This window comes from Anolis sagrei, chromosome 4 (assembly GCF_037176765.1).
Source record: "Anolis sagrei isolate rAnoSag1 chromosome 4, rAnoSag1.mat, whole genome shotgun sequence".
Taxonomy (NCBI): Eukaryota; Metazoa; Chordata; class Lepidosauria; order Squamata; family Dactyloidae; genus Anolis; species Anolis sagrei.
Genome location: NC_090024.1, coordinates 801,291 through 823,385, shown reverse-complemented (window position 1 = coordinate 823,385; position 22,095 = coordinate 801,291). Strand labels below are relative to the sequence as shown.

Sequence of the window (22,095 nt, the reverse complement as noted above, 5' to 3'; positions counted from 1 at the left end):
CCCTGACTAAAGAAACTATCTAGGTTTCTCCCTCCCGCCTTCCTAGGCTGGAAAACCTACTGCTATTCCCTCTCACTGCTCTTCCACTAAACTACTATCTCCGACGGCTGACTGAATCGACCTCCTAACTGGAACTGCTCACTCCGAGCTCCAAACCCTAACTCCTCACTCCTCGGAACCTAAAACCTAACTGAACATAAACTGTCGTTTTTCAAACTCTCCCCTCTAAGCTCCTCCCACTTCTCTTTCTCTAGCCTACATCGTCTCCATGGCAACGCACTCCTCGCAGTTAGGCCGCTCCAGCATTAGTGCAGCCAATCTAAACACAAAGACAGTTAAAATCATAAAATTTATAATCAACTCCTGTACACCATGTTTCTCTTTTTCTTAATGAAAGGCACATTCACGAAAAGGGGATTCGGAAGGGTGAAACCTCCCACTGGAAAGGCAGGTGGAGCTGGGGTCCAAGGCATCCTCTCAGGCAGTGGTTCTCAACCTGTGGATCCCCAGAAGTTTGGGCCTTCAACTCCCAGGACTCCTAACAGCTGGTAAACTGGCTGGGATTTCTGGGTGTTGTAGGCCAAAACCCCTGGGGAGAGACCCACAGGGTGAGAACCACGGCTCTAAGGTCCTTCTCAGTGCCATTTCCCAACCTGTTGTGTTAGTCGCATCGCTCTGGGTTTGATTTGTATGCTTCCGTTCTTAAATATATATTGTCTTTACATCATCTACTGCTTTTTTTTGGATCTGACGTTAGTTTTAATTACCGCACATCTGAATCCCACATTTAGAGACAGCTGTCCCTCCGTGTTTGCAGGTGTCGTTTTCATGAATGATGATGATGATGATTTTATTTGGTTCCTGCCTCTCCTCGTGGCTGAAGGCAGGTTACGACAGCTAAACACATAAAGTCATCTAAAACATCCTTTAAAATATACATATTAATACATATCTCTGTGAAATGCATATTCAAATACATAGAACAAAGATTAAAACACAAGGCGTGGTTTTTCAAATTCCTGGCTCAAACTGACTGGGTGTGACTGGGTGTGACTGGGTGTCTTGAGATAAATCACCTTCCTCATCTCAATCTCCTTCGACCTCTCAAGCGTCTTCCTGAAGGCACAAAGGGAGCAAACACACCGGACTTCTTGAATCCGCTTCTAAGCATCGTTTCAGAATTGATGAAGACCTTGGCAGTTCTCCCGGTTCTCTGGCCAGCGTTTTGAAAGATTTCTAGGATATCAAGTACGGTTAGTGGATTGCTAACAGGTTCCAGTATTTTACAGTGTGGCTGTGGATTTTGTTCCTGTTCATTTAAATTCATGTTTGCTGATTTTGCTGTGGCTTTTGACTTGCATTTTTCCTTTATTTTGTAACCATTTTTCTTCAATAAAAAAGGATTGCTTTTCACAACCAAGTGTGGTGGATAGTTATCTTAGGGCCTCGCTCCCTGCTCCGGATTGCAACAGAAAGTTCTGTAGAGGCTTAGAAAGTTCAACAAAGTTCTTTATTGGTGCTTAAATCTTCAACAAATTAATCAAATACTTCATAACTCTGAAAACACTGGTGGCTTTCTTAATCTGCCCACAAGGGACAGGCAACTGCTTCATAAACTGTTCCTTTTCCTTGGGAAAAGCTTTTGACCCTTTCTTGGGCAATGTTGTGGTTCAACAACATGATGGGGATGAGAGTGCAGATGTTGGATTTCAGTTTTCTCAGTCACAGCCTGAGTCTGTAGGGAGGCCGCAGTTCTCACAGGAAAGGAATGCAGATGATAACACAGACGCTGAGAACCAGGGTCAAGGTGGCCAGGTGTTGAGACGGAGCCCAAGGATTGCGGCCAAGTGTTGAGATCATCAGTTCGGTGGGAAAGCTGATTTGTTTTGATGTTTAGTGAATATAGGTTCTGCTCTGGGGATTTCTCGGTGTCAGTTTCAACGTTGCTCTTTGTGCTCATGTTCCTGCACCTTTGGAAGATTTCTTCATGTTGATTCCTGGACTTGGCACTGAACCTGTGCTATCTCTATGCAGATGACACTCTACTACTCTACACTCTACTACTCTACTACTACTACTGTAAGGCTTATATTGGACTCTTTTTAAGGACTGCATTTAACCTGAAATATTGAACTTTATATTGCTTTATGATCTGTCTTCTTTTGGAAACCTTACAATAAACGATATATTCCACAACTGTGGTTTGGTGTTGGTTGAGAGCAAGGTGAACCTTATTCTGAGACACAACAGGCAAACATCTTTTCCCTTACTGGCATGGGGCCCCTACTCCTGGCTCCAAGCTGCATTATGGATTTGCCCAAGTGTCCCTTACCAGATAAGGCCTTCTGTGGGTCTGCCAAGTTGGCGTCCTTTAGATTTTGACAAAGGTTGTGGAACAAATCCTTTTCTCAGCGAAAGCTGGCTTTTGTCCCCAGAGCTGTGAAAGCTGTTGCCTTTCTCCCCAGAGCTGTGAAAATTGAAGCCTTTTCCAGGTGGGAGAGAGAGAGATTCCCACATCCTGTCTGTAAGGCTTCCAACGGTACAACTAACTGAAAGTCCCTTTCCCCCTCCAAACCTAGAAAAAGGGGCGGATCTAAAGATCTTAACGATGATGGATGGGTCGTTGGCCCTATGGTTGCAAACTAAGGGAAGCCACCTTATTGCAAAATGCATGACCCAAATAGACCTTAGCAAGCTAGCCATGCATGAAAAAGACATGCAAACTCCTGGTACAGCCGTGCCAGCACAGTATCTATTGCATCACATGTATTGTTGTTACATTACAAATGCTTTGTGAGCTACCCCGAGTCCCTTCTGGGAGATGCTGGCGAGGCAGAAATAAAGTTTTATCATTATCATGATCTCATCATCATCATCATCATCATTATAACCAATACAGCATGAGGGATAGCCAATAGTCCAGAGGACAGGAGCAGAATTCAAAACGATCTTGACAGATTAGAGAGATGGGCCAAAACTAACAAAATGAAGTTCAACAGTGACAAATGCAAGATACTCCACTTTGGCAGGAAAAACAAAATGCAAAGATACAGAATGGGGGACGCCTGGCTCGAGAGCAGTACGTGTGAAAAAGATCTGGGAGTCCTCGTGGACAACAAGTTAAACATGAGCCAACAATGTGATGTGGCGGCAAAAAAAGCCAATGGGATTTTGGCCTGCATCAATAGGAGCCTAGTGTCTAGATCTAAGGAAGTAATGCTACCCCTCTATTCTGCTTTGGTTAGACCACATTACCTGGAATATTGTGTCCAATTCTGGGCACCACAATTCAAGAGAGATATTGACAAGCTGGAATGTGTCCAGAGAAGGGCAACTAAAATGATAAAAGGTCTGGAGAACAAGCCCTATGAGGAGCGGCTTAGGGAACTGGGCATGTTTAGCCTGAAGAAGAGAAGGCTGAGAGGAGATATGATAGCCATGTATAAATATGTGAGAGGATTTTGTTCATTTTCATGGTTTCCTCCTTTCTGTTGAAATTGTCCACATGCTTCTTGTGGATTTCAGTGGCTTCTCTGTGTAGCCTGACATGGTGGTTGTGAGAGTGGTCCAGCACTTATTATTCTCTAATAATATTCTGTGCCCAGGCTGGTTCCTCAGGAGCTCTGCTATGGCTGATTTCTCTGGTTGAAGGAGTATGCAGTGCCTTTCATGTTCCTTGATGAGTGTCTGGGCAATGCTGCTGCTGCATGTGGTGGTCCCTCTGGAGACTTCTTGTCCACAGCTGCATGGGACACAATGGTAGACTCCTGCAGAGGTGAGAGGATCCCTTTTGTCCTTTGCTGAACGTAGCATTGGTTGGATTTCCTTGGTGGGTCTGGAGATAGTTTGTATGTTGTGTTTCCTCATCAGCTTCCCTCATCAGTGGTCAGTGGTTCCCTTGATGTATGGCTTCCAAGCCATTGAATGCAAATCAAGGTGGTCAGTTGAAACATTCCCACCTAGCTCCAGCAGACAAGAGCTCTTTTTCCCACCCTGGTCATTCCACAGATATACAGGGTTAGTCAAAATGCATAGGCCAATCTGCCATTCAATTGAATGGCAGATTGGCCTATGCATTTTGACTAACCCTGTATAAACCCATTTTCCTAGTTCCAACAGACCTCACTCCCTCTGAGGATGCTTGCCATAGATGCAGGCAAAACGTCAGGAGAAAAATTGCCTCCAGAACATGGCCAGATAGCCCGGAAAAACCTACAACAACCCAATAATAATAATAATATTCCTTCCTTCCTTCTTTCCTGCCTTCCTTCCTTCGTTCCTTCCTTCTTTCCTTCCTTCTTTTCTTCCTTCCTTTTTCCTGCCTTATTTATTATTTATGTATTGACTTTGCTTCTATCCCGCTGTATCTCAAGCCCGAAGGCGACTCACGGCGGTTCACAAACAGTAAAAATAGTAGAAACAGCAGTGGTTCCATACAACATATAACAATTGACTTAACACATTATCCATAAATTACCAATAAGCCATTACAATGCACAATTATTACAAAAAACCACCGTACCCAATCTTCTCATCATCCAAGCGTAGTCCAGGTTTGTCGTCCATTGTTCCATTCCTATGTTCCATTACCAGATTGCACTAAATTACTCAAACGCCTGCACAAACATCCAGGTCTTCACCTTTTTGCGGAATACCATTAGAGATGGTGCTAGTGTAATGTCCGTAGGAAGGGCGTTCCACAGCCGAGGAGCCACCACCGAGAAGGCCCTATCTCTCGTCCCCGCCAGCCGAGCTTGAGAAGCAAGCGGGATCGAGAGCAGGGTCTCCCTGGAAGATCTCAAACTCCTGGTGGGTTCATAGGCAGAGATGCGGTCGGATAGGGAGCTTGGGCCGGAACCGTTTAGGGCTTTATAGGCCAACGCCAGCACTTTGAATTGAGCCCGGTAGCAAATCGGTAGCCAGTGGAGTTGGCGCAACCGGGGGGTTGTATGCTCCCTGCGCTCCGCTCCTGTTACAATCATGGCTGCCGAGTGTTGGACTAGTTGGAGCTTCCGAGCTGTCTTCAAAGGCAACCCCACGTAGAGAGTGTTGCAGTAGTCTAAACGGGATGTAACCAGAGCATGGACTACCGTGGCCAAGTCAGACTTCCCAAGGTACGAGCGCAGCTGGCGCACAAGCTTTAGCTGTGCGAATGCTCCCCTGGTCACCGCCGAAACCTGGGGTTCCAGGCTCAGCGATGAGTCCAGGATCACACCCAAGCTGCGAACCTGTGTCTTCAGGGGGAGTGCGACCCCATCCAACACAGGCTGTAACCCTACGCCCTGTTTGGCCTTGCGACTGACCAGGAGGACCTCTGTCTTGTCTGGATTCAATTTTAATTTGTTCGCCCTCATCCAGACCGTCACAGCGGCCAAGCACCGGTTCAGGACCTGGACAGCCTGCCTTCCTTCTTTCCTTCCTTCTTTTCTTCTTTCCTTTCTTCCTTCTTTCCTGCCTTCCTTCCTGCCTTCCTTCCCTCCCTCCTTCTTTCCTTCCCTCCCTCCTTCCTTCTCTCCTTCTTTCCTTCCTTCCTTCCCTCCTTCCTTCCTGCCTTCTTTCCTTCCTTCCTTCCTTTTCCTTCCTTCCTTCCTGGCGGGGCCTAGCGAGCCCCCTACCAGCCTGGATGGAAGGAGTGAGGGAGTAAGGGAGGGCAGAGCAGGGCGAGGCTTGGGCGCCCCCTCCCTCCCTCCCTCCCTCCCTCCCTTCCTTCCTTCTTTCCTTCCTTCCTTCTTGCCTTCCTTCCTTCCTTCCTTCCTTCCTTCCTTCTTTCCTTCCTTCCTTCCTTCTTGCCTTCCTTCCTTCCTTCCTTTTTGCCTTCCTTCCTTCCTTCCTTCTTTCCTTCCTTCCTTCTTGCCTTCCTTCCTTCCTTCCTTCTTGCCTGCCTTCCTTCATTCCTTTTCCTTCCTTCCTTCCTTTTCCTTCCTTCCTTCTTTCCTGCCTTCCTTCCTTTCTTCCTTCCTTCTTGCCTTCCTTCCTTCTTGCCTTCCTTCCTTCTTGCCTTCCTTCCTTCCTTCTTTCCTGCCTTCCTTCCTTCTTTCCTTCCTTCCTTCTTGCCTTCCTTCCTTCCTTCCTTCCTTCCTTCCTTCCTTCCTTCCTTCCTTCCTTCCTTCCTTCCTTCCCTGGCCGGAATCGCCCGCCCATCCTCACCCTTTAGTCATTCATTGATTGGTCGTGTCACAACAACCAGTCTAAGAGAGGAGAAGGCTGAGAGGAGACATGAGGAGGGCCATGGATCAAGATGGGAGAGGAAGCCACAGGGAGGAAGGAGGAAGCAGATCAAGGGTGTGGAGAACAAGCCCTATGAGGAGCGGCTTAAGGAGCTGAGCATGTTTAGCCTGAAGGAGACAAGGCGGAGAGGAGACCTGATGAGCGCCATGGATAATAAATATGTGAGAGGAAGCCACAGGGAGGAGGAGGAGGGAGCAGATCAGGGGTCTGGAGAACAAGCCCTATGAGGAGCGGCTTAAGGAGCTGCTGGGCATGTTTAGCCTGAAGAAGAGAAGGGCGAGAGGAGACATGATGAGCGCCATGTATCAAGATGTGAGGGGAAGACATAGGGAGGAGGAGGGAGCAAGCTTGTTTTCTGCTTCCCTGGAGACTAGGATGCAATGGAGGAATGGCTTCAAACTACAAGAGAGGAGATTCCACCTGAACATGAGGAAGAACTTCCTGACTGTGAGAGCCGTTCAGAAGTGGAACTCTCTGCCCCGGAGGGAGTGTGGTGGAGGCTCCTTCCTTGGAAGCTTTTAAGCAGAGGCTGGATGGCCATCTGTCAGGGGTGCTTTGAATGCAATATTCCTGCTTCTTGGCAGAATGGGGTTGGGCTGGATGGCCCAGGAGGTCTCTCCCAACTCTTTGATTCTAGGATTCTATGATTCTAACAGAACAAAGCAAACAAACAGAAAAATACACAACTTGTGAGTTTGGTAGCTGGTTAAATGTCCTTTGACCAGTCTCTGGCCCCTTGGAGTGCTGCCTCTGGTGTTGCCGCAAGAAGGTCCTCCCTGGTGCATCATGTGGAAGAAGGGCTCAGGGTGCATTGCAGCAGGGGGTCAGTGGTCTGCTCTTCTCCGCACTCGCATGTTGTGGATTATTCCACTTTGTGGAATCCCCATTTCCAAAGGTTGGCTCTGCATCTCGTGCTTCCCGAGCATAGTCAGTTCAGCGCCTTCCAAGTCGCCCCGTTCTCTGTGTGCCAAGGGGGGGGAGTCTCTCATTTGATATCATTCCCCAAATTGAGATTCTGGGTTTCTGCCTGCCACTTTTGAACTCTTGCTTGCTGAGGTGTTCCTTCCAATGTCTCTGTAGATCTTAGAAAACTGTTTCTTGAGACATAAACACTGAGACATACAGACACTATGCAACTACATTGGATTTACAACCACATGGCTAACAAACAAACCAAGGGGAACTACATGTTCACTCACCATTCACGTACATGTACATGCACCCAAATATTACCATGTCCTTTTCTCCCTCCTTGGAGAAGCACACCTGTTAAGCCAGACAGACCCTGCTTCCCTGCAGCCTGACAACACGCAGTTCCAAAACTTCCACAACGCCAAAACATCTTTCCCCGAGATTTTGAGCCGCGTTGCGCAAGTAGCGTAGCGTAGAGTCCCCAGCCATCATCCTTTTGCCGAAAGAACTCTTGTCTGTTGGAGGCAAGGGTGAATGGTGCAATTAAACACCTCCATAAGCATTGAATGGCCTTGCAGTTTCAAAGCCTGCCTGCTTCCTGCCTGGAGGAATCCTTTGTTGGAAGGTGTTAGCTGGCCCTGATTGTTTCATGTCTGCAATTCCCCTGTTTTCAGAGAGTTGTTCTTTATTTACTATCTTTTATTTTTATTTACCGTGTCAGAAGCAAACCAAGAGTACGGTTGTAATGTACTTAAATACACAAAGTTTTTAAAACTCTACAAAAACACTTTTTGTCCTGATTTTAAGAGTTTTTTTTACTACTCGGAGCCAGATTGTGTTTATTTATTTATTTTAATTTTATTTCAAAAAGATAATACACCAACCATATATATTGCAGAAATATACACATACACGTACATGGACAACCCACAGTACAGTGACCCCCCCGCCCACCCCCAGTGCTCCCCACCACCTTGGCTTCCGTCTCGGATCCACGCAGGATTTACGCACATCTTGTTTCACTCTCGATACGTCTAATTCCGTAAATCCCTCTTGTTTTTATTTCTTGCGCTCTCCCGTCAAGTACGCTAAGGCCAGCTTCCAGTTCCTTTCAAATATTTCATGATTTTCATATTTCAAATGGCTAGAAATCTTAGCCATCTGTGCGTAATCCCACAGGTTCTCCTTCCAACCTTTGATGCTTAATGTTTTCTCCCCTTTCCAATCTTTGGCCATTGTAATGTCTGCAGCCGCAAAGCTGTACAAACAAATCTCTCTCGGTCTGCTTGTTCTAATCTGTCTCTGAATATCCCTCCTAGGCACACCCCTGGGGTGTTGTTGGTCTTTTTTACTTGTTTCCTTAATTATTCTTTCCCAAGAGACCTGCCCCAGTTCACAAGACCACCAGACAGGAAAGAAAGTCCCTTCCTTTGTTTGGCGCCTCCAACAGGAACCTGTTTGTGTTTGGTCCATTTTGGCCAGGAGGGCTGGGGTTGTGTAGCATTTCATAGACATGGTCTCGGATTGGAGCTGCCACTGTCCATTTAAATCCATTGTTCCACTGTTTTCTCAGATGTCAACATCTATGCTTCTCCCTAAATCTTTTGCCCATGAGATCTTGGAGGCTTTAACACGATTATCTTCCAAGTTGTAGTGTAGGAAATACTTGTATCGTCTGGCTATTAAGCCTTTTCCCCCTTGTCTAAGATAGTTTCCAGATCTGATATTGGGTTGTATGGCCATGTTCTGGAAGCATTCTCTCCTGATGTTTTGCTCATTAGGGATGCTCAGAAAGCAGACCTGGGACTCGTGATGGGAAGGGAGGCAGCACAGCCATCTTGGTGTCCCTTCTGAGCATTGAGCCCATTCCTGGTCATTCAGGGACACACATGATCCAGCGAACGGTGCCCTTGAGTCTTGCAAAGGACCGCTCCTTTCTCCCGGCCAACCTGCCTTCCATTCCTTTTAATAATAATAATAATAATAATAATAATAATAATAATAATCTTTATACCCCGCCACCATCTCCCCATCTCCTCCTTACATGGGGCCAAGCCCTGACAACATATTACAGCAATGAAATCAAAGCATAAACAACAAACAGCAACATCAAAATTACATTGATCTTTCTCTTCTTTCTTCTCCAGGGAAGTGAGGACTCTTTGGAGCGACCTCTTGGATGCAGTAAGGAAACCAAGAATACAGGGAGAAGACATCCTCTCGAGGCGATGATCTTGCTGAATTCTTGACTTCACTTACAGATAACAAAGGAATAAAGAAGAGTCAAGTCTCTGTATTGAAATTCAACACCCGTTTCATTCTTGACATGGAGGAGAAAGCGTCTAAATGCCTGGAGTGTGGAAAGAGCTTCACTCGGAGGCATCATCTGCAGCGACATGTAAAGACTCACACTGGGGAGAAACCCTATTCCTGCCTGGAGTGTGGACAGAGCTTTGCTCATAGTTCAAGTCTACGTAGGCATCAAAGGACTCACACTGTACAGAAACACCATAAATGCCTCGAATGTGGTCAGAGTTTTACTCAGAGTTCAAATCTACGTACACATCAAAGGATTCACACTGGGGAGAAACCCTATACATGCCTGGAATGTGGACAGAGCTTTGCTCATAATTCAAGTCTACGTACACATCAAAGGATTCACACTAGGGAGAAATCCTATACATGCCTGGAATGTGGACAGAGCTTTGCTCAGAATTCAGGTCTACGTATACATCAAAGGATTCACACTAGGGAGAAACCCTATACGTGCCTGGAGTGTGGACAGAGCTTTGCTCATAATTCAAGTCTACGTACACATCAAAGGATTCACACTAGGGAGAAACCCTATAGGTGCCTGGAGTGTGGACAGAGCTTTGCTCATAATTCAAATCTACGTACACATCAAAGGATTCACACTGGGGAAAAACCCTATACATGCCTGGAATGTGGACAGAGCTTTGCTCAGAATTCAGGTCTACGTGCACACGAAAGGAAACACACAGGGGAGAAACCCTATAAATGCCTGGAATGTGGACAGAGCTTCACTTGGAGTTCAAATCTACATGCACATCAAAGGATTCACACTGGGGAGAAACTGTATAAATGCATGGAATGTGGACAGAGCTTTGCTCAGATTTCAGGTCTACATGCACATGAAAGGACACATACTGGGGAGAAACCTTATAAATGCCTGGACTGTGGACAGAACTTTGCTGATAGTTCACATCTACGTAGGCATCAAATGACTCACACTGGGCAGAAACCCTATAATTGCCAGGAATGTGGACAGAGCTTTGCTCAGATTTCAGATCTACGTAGACATGAAAGGACACACACTGGGGAGAAACCCTATAAATGCATGGAATGTGGTCAGAGCTTCACTCAGAGTTCAAATCTATGTACACATCAAAGGATTCACACTGGGGAGAAACCCTATAAATGCCAGGAATGTGGTCAGAGCTTCACTCAGAGTTCAAGCCTACGTACACATCAAAGGATTCACACTGGGGAGAAACCCTATAAATGCCAGGAATGTGGTCAGAGCTTCACTCAGAGTTCAAGCCTACGTACACATCAAAGGATTCACACTGGGGAGAAACCCTATAAATGCCAGGAATGTGGTCAGAACTTTGCTTGTAATTTAAGTCTACGTTCACATGAAAGGACACACACTGGGGAGAAACCTTATAAATGCCAGGAATGTGGACAAAGCTTTGCTCATAGTTCAGGTCTACGTAAACATGAAAGGAAACACACTGGGGAGAAACCCTATAAATGCCTGGAATGTGGACAGAGCTTCATTCATAGTTCATGTCTTCGTTCACATGAAAGGACTCACACTGGAGAAAAACCCTGTACATGAATGGAGTGTGGAAAGACCTTTGCTTATAGTTCAGGTCTACGTTCCCATCTAAGGACTCACATGGATTTATTTATCGTGTCATCAGCAACCATTGTATTACAATTCTAACAGAGCAAAACAAACACACAGATTAAAAAGAAAGGGAAAAAAACACATAGATTTTGCAAATTTGGTATTTGGTTAAATGTCCTTTGACCAGTATCTGGCCACTTGGAGTGCCTCTGGGGTTGCCGCAAGAAGGTCCTCCCTTGTGCATGTGGCAGGGCTCAGGGTACATTGCAGCAGGTGGTCAGTGGTTTGTTCTTCTCCGCACTCGCATGCCGAGGATTCCACCCTGTAGCCCCATTTCTGAAGGTTGGCTCTGCATCTCGTGGTGCCAGAGCGCAGTCTGTTCAGCGCCTTCCAAGTCGCCCAGTCTTCTGAGTGCCCAGGGGGGAGTCTCTCATCTGGTATCACCCATGAATTGAGGTGCTGGGTTTGGGCCTGCCACTTTTCGACTCTCGCTTGCTGACTCACATGGATGAAAAACCATGTATAGACATAGCATAAAGTCATAGAAACCCTATAAATGCCTGGAGTGTGGACAGAGCTTCACTCAGAATGCCAATCTATATAGACATCAAAAGACTCACACAGAGGAGAAACCTTATAAATGCCTGGAATGTGGTCAGAGCTTCACTCAGACTTCAAATCTACGCTCACATCAAAGGACTCACACTGGGGAGAAACCCTATACATGCCTGGAATGTGGACAGAACTTTGCTCAGATTTCAGGTCTACGTGCACATGAAAGGACACACACTGGGGAGAAACCCTATATATGCCTGGAATGTGGTCAGAGCTTCACTAAGAGTTCAAGTCTACGTGCACATGTAAGGACACACACAGGGGAGAAACCCTATACATGCCTGGAATGTGGTCGGAGCGTCACTAATAGTTCAAGTCTACGTTCACATGTAAGGACACACACAGGGAAGAAACCCTATAAATGCCTGGAATGTGGTCGGAGCTTCACTAATAGTTCAAGTCTACGTTCACACGAAAGGACACACACACAGGGGAGAAACCCTATACATGCCTGGAATGTGGTCGGAGCTTCACTAAGAGTTCAAGTCTACGTTCACATGTAAGGACACACACAGGGGAGAAACCCTATAAATGCCTGGAATGTGGTCGGAGCTTTGCTCATAATTCAGATCTACGTAAACATTAAAGGAAATACACTGGGGAGAAACCCTATAAATGCCTGGAATGTGGACAGAGCTTTGGTCATAATTCAGATCTACGTAAACATGAAAGGAAACACACTGGGGAGATACCCTATAAATGCCATGAATGTGGACAGAGCTTCACTCAGAGTTCAAATCTACATACACATCAAAGGATTCACACTGGGGAGAAACCCTATAAATGCCATGAATGTGGACAAATCTTTGCTCAGAGTTCAAATCTACGTACACATCAAAGGATTCACACTGGGGAGAAGCCCTATAAATGCCTGGAATGTGGACAGAGCTTTGCTCATAGTTCAGCTCTACGTAAACATGAAAGGAAACACACTGGGGAGAAACCCTATAAATGCCTGGAATGTGGACAGAGCTTCACTCATAGTTCAGGTCTTCGTTCACATCAAAGGAGTCACACTGGAGAAAAACCCTATACATGCATGGAGTGTGGAAAGACCTTTGCTTATTGTTCAGGTCTACGTTCCCATCAAAGAACTCACCCTGGGGAGAAACCATGTATAGACATAGCATAAAGTCATAGAATGATAGAATAATAGAGTTGGAAGAGACGACATGGGACATCCGATCATGCGATGATTTTATAAGCTTCATGTGCTTTTATGGATTTGACCAATATTTAAAAATATTAATGACGTTCAATACTGTTTTAATATTTGTATATTTTAAGTTGTATTGCGATGCTTTTGATTTGTGAGCAGCTTTGAGTGTCCGAATGGAGAGAAAAAGCGGGATATAAATAAATCTAATAATGAGAACCCCCCGCCATGCAGGAAAAGCACAATCCAAGTATCCCTGAGAGATGGCACGTGGAAAGAGCGTCCCTGAGAGTTGACGTCTACATAGACATAGACTTCCCATTGGAGGGAACTGTGGTCATTGATCCCAGAGAGACTCTAAGGCAGAGCTTGCCAAACTTTTCATGTGTCACGTTTTAGACACGCCTCCTTTCGTGACACTGTAATTCAGTTTAAGTAGCCAGACAGAGGTTAAACCAACTCCATATAAGATTTTGAATACATCTAATAATATATACAGGTAGGTTTCGTATAATCTTTCTGTATAAATAATCCTTGTGTCGTTTCCTCTGTAGCTGCTCCGTGTATTTCACCGCAAACATTGTTAGTAATACATTTTATTTCCTTACTTTTATCAACTTATTCATTTCAGTGGTAATTACTGCAGGTCAATCAATAAATTGGGCAGATAAACATGTCATGACAGTACTTAGACTTGAACGCCCCCGCACTCCACTTCTGTCGTGATTGCCTGGGGGGAGGAGAATGACCAGGGACACAATCAGCCCGGTGGGAAGTTCTCAGAATTAGACCCAGGTCTGTTTGTTCATTGGTTCGTGTACTTTGTGTGTCCGTACAGGAGTGTTTGAGTGGCGTGTGCTTTTTCTGATTTATTTTTGTAGTTGTGGCAGCCCCTCAATGAACTGTATGGTTTTTGTGCTGGTACAACTGTACCAGGAGCTCCAATTTTGTTTGCTTTGCATTTAATGTTTGTTGCAGTCCTAAGTTTCAGGGACTCTGCAGATAGGCGGCTTGTTTTGGCTGCAATCATAGGGCAAGCCACCTGTTAATTATAGTTAGGTTCCCTGGTCCCGCCCCTTTTTGAGTTTTAGTGGGAACGGGAGCCATTTTACGTTAGTTCTCACAGAGAAGCCTTTCGCACAGGACATAAAACGAAGTAGCTCCTGTAGAAAGCTTCGTCTTCTATGGCTTGGCCGGGGAGATATTCAGCCTACAGCTTGGCCAGGGAGAAAAGGCCCCACAGCTTGGCTGAGGGACTTCGGCCGGCCATCACAGCAACCTGAACTCCTTCTTTTTCCCTGGAGGTCTACAAAGCTCTGTTGGGGCAAGGGTCGCTCGCGGAAGCCAGGCGCAGTTGGTACCAGGTGCAAGGACTCCACGCCAACAGAGGCAAGTACAGACTGCCCAGATTAGAAGTTAGGATTTCCCCATTAGTTGATTACAGTTAAGAAGATAGTGCCTGTTCCCAGTGAACAAGATTGAGAGAGAGCCAATAGACAGTTAAGAAAGCTTGACAGTACCTGTTTGTTTTCATCAATAAAGAACTTTCCTTTAAGCATTCTAAAGACTCTGTTTGGGGGAATCTAAGGGCCTTTAATCTGAGGCAGCCCCGGCGTCCCGTTGGGCACACAGAATTTATGTCCTGCCTACAGTCATGTGCACAGGCCCAGCGTGCGACAGCGCAGTTTTAGCATTGTGTATTGTAAACGTGCTATGTTTCTCATGAAAGGCACCTTTACGAAAAGGGGATTCGGAAGGGTGAAACCTCCCACTGGAAAGGCAGGTGGAGCTGGGGTCCAAGGCATCCTCTAAGGCAGTGGTTCTCCACCTGTGGATCCCCAGAAGTTTGGGCCTTCAACTCCCAGGACTCCTAACAGCTGGTAAACTGGCTGGGATTTCTGGGTGTTGTAGGCCAAAACCCCTGGGGAGAGACCCACAGGGTGAGAACCACGGCTCTAAGGTCCTTCTCAGCACCATTTTCCAACCTGTTGTGTTAGTCGCATCGCTCTGGGTTTGATTTTTATGCTTCCGTTCTTAAATATATATTGTCTTTACATCATCTATTGCTTTTTTTCGGATATGACGCTAGTTTTAATTACCACACATCTGAATCCCACATTTGGAGACAGCTGTCCCTCTGTGTTTGCAGGTGTCGTTTTCATGAATGATGATGATGATGATGATGATGATGATGATTTTATTTGGTTCCTGCCTCTCCTCGTGGCTGAAGGCAGGTTACGACAGTTAAACACATAAAGTCATCTAAAACATCCTTTAAAATATACATATTAATGCATATCTCTGTGAAATGCATATTCAAATACATAGAACAAAGATTAAAACACAAGGCGTGGTTTTTCAAATTCCTGGCTGAAACTGACTGGGTGTGACTGGAGTGTTGGTGTCTTGAGACAAATCACCTTCCTCATCTCAGTCTCCTTCGACCTCTCAAGCGTCTTCCTGAAGGCACAAAGGGAGCAAACACACCGGACTCCTTGAATCCGCTTCTAAGCCGGAGCGGCTCTTCTCTTTATTGCAATATTTACACGATATACGTGAGCACTGTAAATCATGTCTGCTTGGATCAGAACACTCCGCCAGAACTGCATTCCAGCCTTATCAGGTCTTCTTCATCCTGCTTCCACAGGAAATGTTTACAGCAGAGGTCCTCAAACTACGGAGGGATAGCCAATAGTCCAGAGGACAGGAGCAGAATTCAAAACAATCTTGACAGATTAGAGAGATGGGCCAAAACTAACAAAATGAAGTTCAACAGTGACAAATGCAAGATACTCCACTTTGGCAGAAAAAATGAAATGCAAAGAGACAGAATGGGTGACGCCTGGCTCGAGAGCAGTACGTGTGGAAAAGATCTTGGAGTCCTCGTGGACAACAAGTTAAACATGAGCCAACAATGTGATGTGGCGGCAAAAAAAGCCAATGGGATTTTGGCCTGCATCAATAGGAGCCTAGTGTCTAGATCTAAGGAAGGAATGCTCCCCATGCTCTATTCTGCTTTGGTTAGACCACATCTGGAATATTGTGTCCAATTCTGGGAAATGTTTACAGCAGAGGTCCTCAAACTACGGCCCACGGAAAACATGTGGCCCACTGAGGGCATTTATCCGACCCACCAAGGAAGAGGCCTCCCTCTCAGTGGCCATTGGGCCTGGCAAGCGGCGTCATGCAAGCGCAGGCCGCACTGTGCAACCTCCCTCGCCTGATTCGCGTCGCCTGGCAAGCCTGACAAGCGAGAGGCTGCACCATGTGGCCCGCTTAGTGCGAAGCCCCTCGCCTAGAGTGCACCACGCATTGAGCCTGGGAAGCAGGTGAGGGAAGCTGCACAGCGCGGCCTGGCCTGGCCATGCTATGACGTGCTTGAAGGCTAATTTTCCTTTATTTGGATTTAGTTATTTATTTGAACCATTGATATTCCGCCCTTCTCCTCACCCGGACTCAGGGCGGAGCACAGCATATACACGGCAATCATTCAATGCCGGGACACACATTCACATACACATACATAAACATTAAGAACATATATCTCAATATTAAAATACACCATTGGAAACCGTCCTGCTCATCAACATAAAATCTAGTTGGCCTGGTCACCTTTCCCATGGCCGCTTTCATGCCCTGTCCCGAAAGCTGGGTCCCACAGCCAAGTGTTGACCCTCCTTCTGAAGGGCAGGAGGGAGGGGCTGACCCGATCTCACCAGGAAGGGAGTTCCTTAGCTGGGGAGCAATCACTGAGAAGGCCCTGCCTCTCTCTCGTCCCCGCCAATCACGCCCGTGACAATTGGAAATCTGCTGGGGGGGGGGGGGGGGCTTGGAAGGCGACGTTCCTGCTTCTGGGCGGGATGGGGTTGGGCTGGAGGGGGGCCCAGCAGGCCTCCTCCCACTCCGGGATTATTCTAGGGTTCCGTATGGGGATGGTGACTCCTCCTCACGATGCTTTCTCTCCAGCTTGTCACCCTGAAAATACATCCTGCCTCTCTGATCTTGACATCATCATCATTGTCATCATATTTAATTACTGATTAATCGCCCTCCATCCGCGCATGCTCTAGGCATTCTAAGATTTATTTATTGTTTATCGTGTCAGGGCAACCAGTCAATTACATTACATTTCTAAGAGAGCAAAGCCAACAAAACAGAGAGAATACAACATGTGTGAGTTTGGTAGTGGATGAAGTGTCCTCTGAGCAGTCTCTGGCCCCTTGGAGTGCGGCAAGGAGGAGGGCCTCCCTGGGGCATCACGGGGAAGAAGGGCTCAGGGTGCAAGGGAGCAGGGGGTCTCTGGTTGGCTCTTCTCCTCCACACTCGCATGTCATGGATTATTCCACTTTGTGGAATCCCCATTTCTGGAGGCTGGCTCTGCATCTCGTGGGGCCCGAGCACAGTCTGTTCAGCGCCTTCCAAGTCACCCCATCTTCTGTATGCCCAGGAAGGGGGAGTCTCTCCTCTGGTATCAGCCAGGGATCGAGGTTCTGGGTTTGTGTCCAGATCAAGGGTCTGGAGAACAAGCCCTATGAGGAGCGGTTTAAGGAGCTGGGCATGTTTGGCCTTCAGAAGAGAAGGCTGAGAAAAGACAGGATGATAGCCATAGATAAACATGGAAGGGAAAGCTATAGGGAGGAGGGAGGGAACTTCTTTTCTGTTGACCTGGAGACTAGGACGCAATGGAGCAATGGCTTCAAACTACAGGAAAGGAAGGAGATTCCACCTGAACATGAGGAAGAACTTCCTGTGAGAGCCGTTCAGTAGTGGAACTCTCTGCCCCGGAGTGTGGTGGAGGCTCCTTCTTTGGAGGCTTTGAAACAGAGGCTGGATGGCCATCTGTCGGGGGTGCTTTGAACCCGCAATATTCCTTGTTCTTGGCAGAAGGGAGGTTGGACTGGATGATGGCCAGGAGGTCTCTCCCAACTCTAGGGTTCTATGAATCTATTTCCATTTGCCTCATTCTTTGTATCCATCCAGTGTGTGGAATCCCCATTTCTGGAGGCTGGCTCTGCATCTCGTGGGGCAAGAGAGCGCAGCCTGTTGAGCGCCTTCCCAGTCGCCCAGGAGTCTCCTTCCGTGTGCCCAGGAAGGGGGAGTCCCTCATCAGGTACCATTTATTTATGTATTTATTTATTTATTTACTTCGCTTATATACCGCAATTCTCAGCCTACTGGCGACTCATTGCGGTGTACAACACTACAATAATCAACAATATACAATTTAAAAAGCATAAAAACACATACATAATACACAATATTGGGCTCTGCATCTCGTGGGGCCAGAGAGTGCAGCCTGATGAGCGCCTTCCCAGTTGCCCAGGAGTCTCCTTCCGTGTGCCCAGGAAGGGGGAGTCCCTCATCAGGGATCATTTATTTATTTATTTATTTACTACGCTTAAATGCCGCAATTCTCAGCCTCCTGGCGACTCATTGCGGTGTACAACATAGAAAAACAGGTGCAAGGTACAACATCCAATAAAATAACCCACAATACATAATTATCAAAACATCTCAACAAAAACATCAACCTTACTACAAGACCATTCCGAGTCGTCTCGTCGTCAAGTTCACAATCCGATACCATTCCGTTATTCCATTCCTATGGGCAGGTTACCAGTCGTTGCACTTCTATTCAAAAGCCTTCTTAAACAACCAGGTCTTTAGCTTCCTGCGGAAAATCAACAGGGAGGGGGCTAGCCTGATGTCCGCGGGAAGGGTGTTCCACAGCCACCACTGAGAAGGCCCTCTCTCTCGTCCCCGCCAGCCGTGCCTTTGACGCAGGCGGGATCGAGAGCAGGGTCTCCCCGGAAGATCTCAAAGTCCTCGCGGGCTCATAGGCTGAGAGGCGGTCAGTTAGGTATCTTGGGCCGGAACCGTTTAGGGCTTTATAGGCCAATGCCAGCACCTTGAATTGAGCCCGGTAGCAGATCGGCAGCCAGTGGAGCTGGTACAGCAGGGGGGTTGTATGGTCCCTGCACCCTGCTCCTGTTAGTATCATGGCTGCCGCACATTGGACCAGTTGGAGCTTCCGGGCCGTCTTCAAGGGCAGCCCCACGTAGAGAGCGTTGCAGTAGTCCAAACGGGATGTAACCAGAGCATGGACTACCGTGGCCAAGTCAGACTTCGCAAGGTACGGGCGCAGCTGGCGTATCAGCCAGGGATGGAGGTGCTGGGCTTGAGCCTGCCACTTTTGGACTCTCGCTTGCTGAGGTGTTCCAGCGAGTGTCTCTGTTGTTGTTGTTGTTGTTCATTCGTTCAGTCGTCTCCGACTCTTCGTGACCTCATGGACCAGCCTACGCCAGAGCTCCCTGTCGGCCGTTACCACCCCCAGCTCCTTCAAGGTCAGTCCAGTCACTTCAAGGATGCCATCCATCCATCTTGCCTTTGGTCGGCCCCTCTTCCTTTTGCCTTCCACTTTCCCCAGCATAATTGTCTTCTCTAGGCTTTCCTGTCTCCTCATGATGTGGCCAAAGTACTTCAACTTTGTCTCTAGTATCTTTCCCTCCAGTGAGCAGTCGGGCTTTATTTCCTGGAGGATGGACTGGTTGGATCTTCTCGCAGTCCAAGGCACTCTCAGCACTTCCCTCCAACACCACAGCTCAAAAGCATCGATCTTCCTTCGCTCAGCCTTCCCTAAGGTCCAGCTCTCACATCCGTAGGTTACTACAGGGGATACCATGGCTTTGACTAGGCGGATCTTTGTTGCCAGTCTGATGTCTCTACTCTTCACTATTTTATCGAGACTGGACATTGCTCTCCTTCCAAGAAGGAAGCGTCTTCTGATTTCCTGGCCACAGTCTGCATCTGCAGTAATCTTTGCACCTAGAAATACAAAGTCTGTCACGGCCTCCACGGTTTCTCCCTCTATTTTCCAGTTGTCAATCATTCTTGTTGCCATAATCTTGGTTTTTTTGACGTTCAGCTGCAACCCGGCTTTTGCGCTTTCTTCTTTCACCTTGATTAGAAGGCTCCTCAGCTCCTCCTCGCTTTCGGCCATCAGAGTGGTGTCATCTGCATATCTGAGGTTGTTAATGTTTCTTCCAGCAATTTTCACCCCAGCTTTGCATTCTTCAAGCCCCGCACATCGCATGATGTGTTCTGCATACAAGTTAAAAAGGTTGGGTGAGAGGATGCAGCCTTGCCGGACGCCTTTCCCAATCTTGAACCAGTCTGTTGTTCCGTGGTCAGTTCTGACTGTTGCTACTTGGTCCTTGTACAGATTCCTCAGGAGAGAGACAAGGTGGCTTGGGATGCCCATCCCACCAAGAACTTGCCACAATTTATTATGATCCACACAGTCAAAGGCTTTAGAATAGTCAATGAAGCAGAAGTAGATGTTTTTCTGAAACTCCCTGCCTTTCTCCATTATCCAGCGGATATTGGCAATCTGGTCTCTGGTTCCTCTGCCTTTTCTAAACCCAGCTTGAACATCTGGCAACTCTCGCTCCATGTATTGCTGGAGTCTTCCTTGCAGGATCTTGAGCATTACCTTACTGGCATGAGAAATAAGGGCCACTGTACGGAAGTTTGAGCAGTCTTTCGCATTTCCCTTTTTTGGTATGGGGATATAAGTTGATTTTTTCCAGTCTGATGGCCATTCTTGTGTTTTCCATATTTGCTGGCAAATGGCATGCATCACCTTGACAGCATCATCTTTTAAGATTTTAAACAGTTCAGCTGGGATCCCATCATCTCCTGCTGCCTTGTTGTTAGCAATGCTTCTTAAGGCCCATTCAACCTCACTCCTCAGGATGTCTGGTTCTAATTCATTCACCACACCGTCAAAGCTATCCTCGATATTGTTATCCTTCCTATACAGATCTTCTGTATAGTCTCGCCACCTTCTCTTGATCTCTTCAGCTTCTGTTAGGTCCCTGCCATCTTTGTTTCTTATCATACCAATTTTTGCCTGAAATTTACCTCCAATGTTTCTAATTTTCTGGAAGAGGTCTCTTGTCCTTCCTATTCTGTTGTCTTCTTCCACTTCCATGCATTGCTTATTTAAAAATAGTTCCTTGTCTCTTCTGGCTAACCTCTGGAATTGCGCATTTAACTGGGCATATCTCCCCTTTTCACTGTTTCCTTTTGCTTTCCTCCTTCCTTGGGCTACTTCCAGTGTCTCAGCAGACAACCATTTTGCCTTCTTGGTTTTCTTTTTCTTTGGAACGTACTTTGTTGCTGCCTCCTGAACAATGTCGCGGACTTCTGTCCATAGTTCTTCTGGGACTCTGTTTACTAAATCTAGTCCTTCAAATCTGTTCTTCACTTCCACTGTATATTCGCTAGGAATGTTAGTGAGATCATATCTAACTGGTCTGTGTATTTTCCCTGATCTCTTTAGTTTTATTCTAAATTGGGCAATAAGAAGTTCGTGATCTGAGCTACAGTCAGCCCCAGGTCTTGTTTTCACCGACTGGATGGATGTCCGCCACCTTTGGCTGCAAAGGATGTAGTCAATCTGATTTCGGTGTTGACCGTCTGGAGAGGTCCATGTATAAAGCCGTCTTTTAGGTTGTTGGAAGAGAGTATTCGTTATACACAGCAAGTTTTCCTGGCAGAATTCTATCAGCCTGCGTCCCGCTTCATTTTGTTCTCCCAGACCATGCTTGCCTGTGATCCCAGTTGTCATTTGACTTCCCACCTTGGCATTCCAGTCTCCTGTAATGAAAATAATGTCTCTTTTTGGTGTATTATCCAGTAGGTCCTGCAGATCCTCATAGAACTGATCTACTTCTGCTTCTTCAGCAGCTGTGGTTGGGGCGTATATTTGGATCACTGTGATGTTGAAAGGCTTTCCTTGCACTCGAATTGAGATCATTCTGTCATTTTTTGGGTTGTATCCAAGCACCGCTTTAGCGAATTTCTTATTAATTATGAAGGCTACTCCATTTCTTCGATGTTCCTCTTGTCCACAGTAGTAGATCTGGTGGTCCTCTGATGTGAAGTGGCCCATTCCAGTCCATTTCAGTTCGCTGACCCCCAGAATGTCTATCTTTAGTCTTGACATCTCACCAATAACAACATCCAATTTGCCCTGGCTCATAGATCTTACATTCCAGGTTCCTATGGTGTGTTGATCTTTAGAGCATCGGATTCGTCGTTCACCTCCAGTACCGTCGGCCGCTAGCCTTCCTTTCGGCTTTGAGCTAGCTGCGTCATCACATCTGGGGCTAGTTGAACTTATCCTCTGCTCCTCCCCAGTAGCATTTTGGCCATCTTCCGACCTGGGAGTCCCATCTTCCAATGGCATACCGACATATCTCTGGTTGTACTGGTCCATTTAGTTTTCTTGGCAAGGATACTGGAG

The 22,095-nt window shown here is 46.7% G+C and overlaps 2 protein-coding genes and 1 pseudogene across 2 annotated transcripts in view; all 3 read left to right on the top strand.

Annotated features, from left to right (window-relative positions):
* Window positions 1-22,095, top strand: part of LOC137096882 (zinc finger protein 160-like) — a 118,141-nt gene that overhangs the window by 26,762 nt on the left and 69,284 nt on the right. The window lies entirely within an intron of this gene.
* Window positions 9,158-11,564, top strand: LOC137096883 (zinc finger protein 658B-like). Its single transcript, XM_067467163.1, has one exon. The coding sequence runs from the start codon at window positions 9,467-9,469 to the stop codon at window positions 11,000-11,002; it is 1,536 nt and encodes a 511-aa protein (XP_067323264.1). The 5' UTR covers window positions 9,158-9,466; the 3' UTR covers window positions 11,003-11,564.
* LOC137096776 (zinc finger protein 135-like) lies at window positions 11,063-14,340 on the top strand (annotated as a pseudogene).

Coding starts and splice junctions, on each gene's coding strand:
- LOC137096883 (XM_067467163.1), top strand. CDS start 9,467: ATGGAGGAGAAAGCGTCTAAATGCCTGGAGTGTGGAAAGAGCTTCACT.